The sequence below is a fragment of the Pundamilia nyererei genome, unplaced genomic scaffold (assembly GCF_000239375.1).
Source record: "Pundamilia nyererei isolate P.nyererei 1_Seehausen unplaced genomic scaffold, PunNye1.0 scaffold01761, whole genome shotgun sequence".
NCBI classification, from domain to species: domain Eukaryota; kingdom Metazoa; phylum Chordata; class Actinopteri; order Cichliformes; family Cichlidae; genus Pundamilia; species Pundamilia nyererei.
The window spans coordinates 1-8626 of NW_005189162.1; the positions used below are offsets into that span (position 1 = coordinate 1).

The window sequence follows — 8626 nt, forward strand, 5'->3', positions numbered from 1 at the left end:
GATGTGTGCGTGAATGGGTGGATGACTGGATATGTAAAGCGCTTTGGGGTCCTTAGGGACTAGTAAAGCGCTATATAAATACAGGCCATTTACCAAATATACGCTTTAGGACTCGGGGTAAAGGGATCAATAACAATTTAAAATTTATAATTTACAGTTTGATGATTTAAAGTCTGACACACAACCCGTCCAAATAGAGCCCATTTCATTCATAATGTTGTAAATTACCCTTCGATGCTTGCTCCCTCCTGGGAACACGCGGCGGGTCTGAGCCCGCGCTGGAATGGTAGCGCTGGGCAGGATGGCTGCTGTGTTTGCTTCGGATTACTCCTCACCCCCCATCCGACCCTGTGGCTTGTCACGTGTTCCATAATGTTGTACTGTGGACATTTATGTGCTTTTTTCTGCAGAGGAGTTTTTTTGTTTCCTGTTCTCATGCTGTCCTCCCAGGACTCTTGTACTTTCCCATTGTAGTGTATATTTCAGTGGGGGTTGTTTTTTTTCTCCGACCTGTATCCCCATGTGATGTCTGTGTTGTGTGTGTAAGGTCCGGGGGGGTGTCCTATTTCACTGCAGGGCAACCTGCACGTGGCGAATAAAGCCTTCATTGATTGATTGATTGATTGATTGAAATGATGCAAAAAATATTATTTTTAAGAAATATAATAAAAACTACTGGATTGAATTGTTTATGGACTATAACAATGACAAATTCTCCCCAGCCAGTGGTTTGGTACACCTTGCTAGTATTGGGGAGGGAACACTATTTTCCTTCAGAACTGCCTTAATAGAGAAAAATTCCTCTGAGAATTTGAGCCATCTTGCAGTTGCACCAGATTTTCCAGCTGTGTATCCATGATGTGCATCTTCTGTTCCAAAACATGCCAAAGGAGCTCTAATGTCTGGTAACGGTGGAGGCCATTTGAGTACAGTGAGCTCATTGTAATGTTCAAGAAGCATGTTTTAGATCATTTGAATGATGCTCAAGTGGTACTAAGAGGCCTAGAAGGTGCCAAGAAAATTATTCCCGCACCATTACACCACCAGCAGCCTGGTCCATGCTTTCAACATGTCCATGCTTTCATGTTGTATTATGCTTTCATTATGCCAAATTGTGACCCTTGCAGCAGAAATCAAGACAACTCCAATATTCACCCAGGCTTTTGATGCTCAGTTTGAATTTCAGCAGGGTTTACCATGTCTGTATCCCAAAATGAATCTAGTTGTTGCCATTTGATTGATCATATTTGTGCATTAATGAGCAGCAGAAAAGGTGTACCTAATATAGTGTCCTGTGAATGTATATTGAAGTCCACTAAATTCTGTCTTTTTTCCCCTAGCACTTGAAAGCTTTAACTTGTGTGACTGCACTATTGCAGGAGTCTCTATCTTGCTTTCAACATGCATGTATGATAAAGTTGAATAATGCAATGAGTTTGCTTTTTAACGTTTGTTTTATATTCTGACTTCCAGACAGGAGCGTACACCATAAAAACCAGTATGTCACTGGGAAAGCTTCTTCTTGTCAAGGCTGAGAAAGATCCATTTTTTCTAATCTCAGAAGATGAGTGGTACTGCTCCAGAATAGTGGTGACCACTCCAGAGGGAGACGTCGTTCTCTTCCCCTGTTACAGATGGATCTCCAGGGGAGAGCTGGTGGAGCTCAGAGGAGGGCGAGGTCTTCTAAAAAATGAAATGGCAATTCATTATAAGTTAATGATGCTAACATCATTGAATGTTTTTCAAACATTGTTGTATTTTGCTTTTGACTATTTTTTTTTATTTATTTGAAACCGTTTTTATACCTCACAGCTATGAAGGTTTTTGAGGATGATCATCCTCTGCTGATTGATCACAGAAGAAATGAGCTACTAGATAAAAAGAAATTGTACCAGTAAGTTTACATGCATATTTATACTGCTAATACTCTTACTTTTGTGTCTTTTAACATAAAACATTGAGCTATACACATGACTTTACACTTTTCTTTTTTGTTGTTGTTTTTAGATGGGAGATCACAGATGAAAAGCTACCACACCACAGCCATTTTAAAAATGTGTCTGAGTTTCCAGCTGAACTACGTTTCTCTGCAGCCAAATCAGATGAGATGTTTCATACCAAAAGGATGACGTAAGTTGGGAATTCAATCTGTATCTTAATAGTAGCTCCAAAAAAAGGGCAAAAGATTTTTTTGAATTGTGAATTACTGGACATGTATCTTGTTTAAAATTTTTCTTACTCCTCCTCACTTAGTGGTGCTGAACTGATGTTCAAGGGGCTCGCTGGATCTACTGAACAATGGAAAAACACAGATGATATGAAGAAGATCTTTTGGTTCAAAAAGACTACAATATCAGGTAGAAAACACCATCTTGGTGAAATACATCTACATCAACGGCTGATGGCGTCAATAACTGTCAACAGCTAAACCTGAAGAAATTAGACTGTTTTATTGGGCCGTATTTTAAAGGACAGTCTGAATCTCGTTTTTCTTTGTTGTTAGCAGTGATTATGAGCAGGTACTCATTTGTAAAAGCTCAATGATTACTGACAAGATAGGAAACAATATTTTTTGCCAATGTGTTTCAGAGTATGTCATGCAACACTGGAAGGATGATGACTTTTTTGGATTCCAGTTTCTGAATGCTATAAACCCAAATGTGATCAAGAGGTGCTCAGAACTTCCCCCAAACTTTTCCGTCACAGAGGAGATGGTGAAGCCATTCCTGAGAGATGGGACCTCCTTGAAGCAGGAAATGGGGGTATGAATGAAACGTAGTTTTAAAATTTGCTGTCTCCAGTTAACTTCTGAGCTTCTGTTCTCTGTTGTTTGTTCAGAAAGGAAATATCTTCATCTGTGACCAGAAGATCATGGATGGAATACCCACCAGGATGTATGATGGTCACCCTCTGCAAGTGGCAGCTGGCTTGTGTTTGTTCTACATGAACCCAGAGAACAAACTAATGCCAATTGCAATACAGGTATTTTACTGAGAGAACAGATGGCATTCATATTATGAGCTCTTTTGTGTTGCGCAGTGATGACGTGCGTGTGGAGCCACTGGTATCATTATGCATTTAAGTTGTAGTTTTTCTCTCTTTTTTTTTTTTTTCAATATATTTATTATCTTTATTTTCTTATAAATCCAGCTGCATCAACAGCCTTCTGAGCAGAACCCCATCTTTCTGCCCAGTGACTCTGAGGCAGACTGGCTGCTAGCCAAGCTGTTTATTAGAAGTTCAGATCTACTGGAACATCAAGCAGTCTATCACCTCATGAGCACTCACTTTCTGGCAGAGGTCTTTGCTATTGCTACTTTCCGCTGCTTCCCTGAGATTCATCCTCTCTACAAGGTAAAATGACACCACAAATTAACAGATATGGTAATATATACTATAGAAAAACGTATTTCATCATTAAAAATAATTTCTTTTCTGTCAACAGAACTTCACTTTGATTTGTATTCTAACTTGTATTTGGTATTTTACCCTCTGTCTGCACAGCTTCTGATCCCACACTTCCGTTACACTCTGAACGTAAACAGCGGGGCTCGCAACTCTCTTTTGGGACCTGATGGGCCTTTAACCATTGTATGCATATGTACATCCCAACGCTCTCATAGTTCTTGTATTTTATATTTCCATAACTATAAATTCCAGAAACCTACCAAACTGCAACTATTTAATTACCAATAGAGTTCACTTGGATATGAGGGGATAAAAGAGCTCATGAGACGGGGTCTCTCCAGAATGACCTACAGCTCCCTCTGCCTGCCAGAGAACATCGCTGCACGAGGACTGCAGTCAATCCCCAATTTCTACTACAGAGATGATGGCCTCAAACTGTGGAACATCATCAACAGGTCAGGATTAAATTAACTGTATGGAAATACTACAGTTTTTAAGCAACAGCATTGCAATGCAAGATGTTCATTACTAGATAATATTAATCTGATTTTGTTAGTTTGGTACACTACACATTGCATTTATATTTTTGCAACTACAACAATGATTAATTGATGGAACTTGGTGTTAATATGGTTTTACAATGCAAATTTAATATAAAATTGTATTTACATGCATATATTACATATTTTTACCAGCTTTGTTAAGTACATAGTAGAGCACTATTATCCATCAGACAGCGATGTGTGCAAGGACACCGAGCTGCAGGAATGGATCAATGAGATATTTACACACGGCGTCTTAGGAAACAAACTCTCTGGTAAATAATAAATACCCTTAATTGTATTTGTCACATAAAGCCTAGGTTATAATGAAAAAAATAGTGACTGACAGCGAGCGTTCTGTTAACAGGGTTTCCGGCATCCTTTAATACTGTTGAGGAGGTGATCAAGTTTATCACCATGGTGATCTTCACAGTGTCAGTTCAACATGCTGCACTCAATAATGAACAGGTATGACAGCACGCTATGTAATTATGTTTGATCAAGTACAGTGAGTCTTTGCATCTCCAATAAGGAATTGATTCAGCTGCCTTTTGGCCACAGAGAAGTGTCTCTATTCTATTCCATGTTTCCCTGGTTTGCATTTTTGTAAAGGATACATACTGCAGCAGATCCAGACAAACACCTCATAATTTAACAAGAAATTTAGGAGCATTTGGCTAAGTCAAGTCATTCCAAGTTACTGCACCCAGTTCTTTGGATCATTGTCCCATCATGCTGCGATAAGCTGAGTTATCAGATTTTATGCAAACATGTGAATGTTGTCAAATTCTGACATTCTGAAACCAACTACATTTTCCAGATATTCAACTTTCACCTAATGTTATAAGGTGAAGCAAAAATCAAAAAACACACATTATGGCACGCAAAATCTTGGACCACATTTATCATTTATATAACTATATAAAACATTTAGTAAAATCTGCTTTGTCAGTTATTCTCTCCGACTATAATTCCCTTTGCTTTATGTATCAGAAAAACATAATAGAAGAATAATAGAATTTGCTGTAGCTCTGAAGATATTGGTGGATAATGTTTAACATGAGAACAGATATCTACCCTTATTTACATAGATACAATAGCTATGTCCTTTGTTTGAAAAATAAAGCAAGTCATTTATAAAAACTTGTTTCATTCTAGTTTGACTACAGCTCCTGGATGCCCTATGGCTCAGGCTTGCTTCACAAACCTGCTCCAACCACAAAGGGGCAGTCAAGCATGACGACATTATTGGAGACTCTTCCAAATATTGGGGAGACAGTAAAGTTTGCAGGAATGCTTTGGGTACTTTCCCACAAGTATACAGATGTGGTATGTATCTTTTTTTGCTTTTCATGCTTTATTTATATTCCTTTTTTAAAAAGAATATCACAAATAAAATATTGTTAGTCTGACTAACTAACTTTGCTTCTGCAGGTTCTGTTGGGTCAGTACCCTGAAGAACGATTCGATGAACCTACCCCGAAACAAATGATTAAAGAGTTTCAAGCAGAGCTGTCCTACCTCAGTGAAGAAATTACAGCAAGAAATTCTCGGCTTGAAGTACCCTACACATATCTGAACCCGACTGAAATAGAGAACAGTGTAACCATTTAGTCAACAATACATGGTATCCTGCTTTCTTTGTCTATAATTCTGGTACATATAGTACCAGGTGAGGTGACGCTGGCAGCTTCTCAGGTTTTATATGTTAGTTGTATCATGATAAATAGGCATGTTCATTTTTTGTATCTACTGTGTATTACATAGATTAAGAGATTAGTTTGGGGACATTGGGGGACTTTTTTTTTACAATAAAATGAGAAAATGTTTTTTAATTTGTCATAATTTCATGCTTTTTAAAGAATATACATACAATTAAAATAGTTTGTTCCTATACGACTGAAAGTAACATGCACATCTGAGACTATCACTCCTTTTTTTTGGTTGTAGGAGGCACATGATTGACACATAGTGTGTGCATAGCTAATGTTACCAAGGATATGTAAAGGTTAGTTCTTCTTTTACAATGCTGAAGATTTAGACTGTGAGCCAATGTAAGGTTTATAGCACAGTTGTATAAAATAAAAAGCACTGGTAATTACCAAAATCATTTTTTATGTTTGTGTAATGGTTAGTGCAGCAGTATGCACGAGCTGCATTGTAAGTATTGTTATCCATTAATTTTCAAATGTACTGTTTTATAAAAAAGAAGAAGAAATAGTAAACTAATTATTTTTTTATTAAGATACCAAATTTTATTATTTACTTGCATTCCTGAACAGAAAAAAATATATGCTTGGTTCAAGTCCAACGTGTTGGCTAAAGTTTTAGTGTAAAAATGTGAACTCACTTTATTTCCCTAATAACAATATAACTCTTAATTTTAAACAACTTTTTGACAAAGTTCTAAAATATTTATTTTTTGTTTTTTTATGACAGGTGGCCTAACAAATATGTTAAGCACTGTACAGTATGCATGTTTTTTACTTTCTTTTTAAAATCTCTGTGGTTCAGAATTGATTTAAAGGATCAGCCAAACAATGTAAAAACGCTGGGAAACAGAAAAATTATCAAAAAGATTATCCAAAAAAAACAAACATGATGCAGGTTCAGACCTGCAGGCAAACCTGCCTCACCACACAAATTCTTCAAACTGGCTTTAAAAATAACAAACACAAAGAAGGAAATTTATTCGCAACAGAACGGTGGGAACAATCACTCTTTGTGTAAAGCTGTATGTTTTCATTTTCATCTTGCTGTGACATTAAATACCAATAAAGAAATACTAATGAGGCTCAGCAAATTCAAGCATTAAAAATCTCTTTGCATTTCTGATTTTTTTTTCTGTAGTTTCCACAATGCAATCATGGGTAAATAAAAGCTAAAGGTGACAACAGCTCGCACACATTACGCATGTGAGCTGTTGTCACTAGACCACATATACAGTACATCACTTTATGTGGAACAGAAAGGGGAGTGGACAATTTCGGCCGAACATTAAGACAGTGATTCTCAAAATAAATCTTGGAAAATAAACTTTTATATGTAAATGTTATTCTTTGTAAATAAGGACTGTGACTTTAAAGCCTGTAGATTTTTAAGATGTTAATCATTATCTGACTTTTATCACAAATAAGATTATTTTCCTGGTGATGCCTGAGGGAGGTGGATATCTTGGAAGAGAAGGAAAACACACCCGAAACAAACATCTTGCCTGACCAGTACTGTTTTCCAGTAATGAGAAACAGATTTTATGTTCCAATACCAAACTTACATTTAAACTTTGACAACACTTTCAAGTTTAATCATCTGAACTCGTGTTAAATAAGTCACGGTTATCTATTGTACACTCTACCATACATTTGTTTAATATCATTTTAGGAATTGTAGGAATGGCTGTCACTATGTGTACTTTGATTTTTTTCCCTTAAATTAACTTGACTTTGTAGATATTATACAGCGACATGCACATACAGACACACACACACACATATACACACATATATATGTATATATACGTGTGTGTCTGTGTGTGACTTTATTTTGACAGACATATACAAGGGGATAAGCCAGTGTAGCTCTAAGAGGGTTACACAAAAAAGGGGTTACAGCACATAACCAACACTTTCTCACTATGACTGAAAAATCACCTTAAAAATCAAAACTTTCTCATAAACCTAAATTTCCATTTCTTATCCAATTCGGGGTTGCACATTGGCTGGAACTCAACTGACACTAGACAGTTTATATTTATATTGATGCTGTTTATTTGATATTAAATGGATCTACTAACCAACGGGAAAACAATAATTATCTGGAAAAATGTCTGTGAGTTTTTTTCCAAGTATAGACTACACATTCATCTAAGGAGCTGCTCTCAAGCAAACCTGATTAACCAGGCATACCTGTTAAGTGAATTTTTAAAAGGGAGAAATCAAACTCCCACTTTACTTGAAACCACAAATAAAGCCAACGACCAGTGCAGCCTCTAAGAGGAGAGTAAGAACGGCTCCAAAGCAAAGGTTTGTGTACTTACTGCGCTTGTGCTTGCTATGATAGCTGATTATCATTGCATTTTAGGTTTAATAATATACCCGGGACAAGATTCAGTGAAGCTGGGCTTAAACAAGAATTTCCTTTGATTAATATTTTTAAGTTTACAAAAGTTAACGTCTTTCTGTTGTTTGCTATCATATTTTTGAGATTTATTTTCTTCTCCTACACTTTTTCAAAGACATAACCATGGCGGTGTACAAGCTAGAGGTGACAACTGGTGACATGAAACACGCAGGAACAATGGACAATATATACATCACCCTGTTTGGAACAGAAGGGCAGAGTGACCGAACTAACTTGGACAACTTGGGCATCGACTTTAAATCCGGCAAGGTAAGATATATTCAGAGTAACAATGTTTATAAAATAGGGGTGTGTGTGTGTGTGGGGGGGCTTGTTCCTTCTTCCAGAGGCAAAGTCCAGCCATGTTTTGAGTCACTATTAGGGACTATAGGCAGAGAACCTACCAGCACCCGATGCCATAATATCCCCTCTGTCAGTGCGCCCCAGGGTGGCTGTGGAGTGGGGGGCGGCATCACGGGCATCGGCAAAAAAAAAAATTAAAAAAAATTGCTCGTACTCATGCTACCCCGACATCAGCCAGCGCATATTGGGAATGG

At 37.2% G+C, this 8626-nt stretch overlaps 1 protein-coding gene across 1 annotated transcript; it reads left to right on the forward strand.

Moving 5' to 3' along the window:
• Positions 1 to 1473: 1473 nt before the first annotated feature.
• Positions 1474 to 6158, forward strand: LOC102196719 (hydroperoxide isomerase ALOXE3-like; the record flags this gene model as incomplete). Its single annotated transcript, XM_005755519.1, has 13 exons — positions 1474 to 1678; positions 1813 to 1894; positions 2008 to 2130; positions 2254 to 2357; positions 2590 to 2762; positions 2839 to 2982; positions 3151 to 3354; positions 3505 to 3591; positions 3697 to 3863; positions 4104 to 4225; positions 4318 to 4418; positions 5109 to 5279; positions 5385 to 6158. Coding segments are annotated over 13 exons (1863 nt in total), but the record flags the coding sequence as incomplete, so codon positions are not given.
• Between the last annotated feature and the right edge of the window lie 2468 nt (positions 6159 to 8626).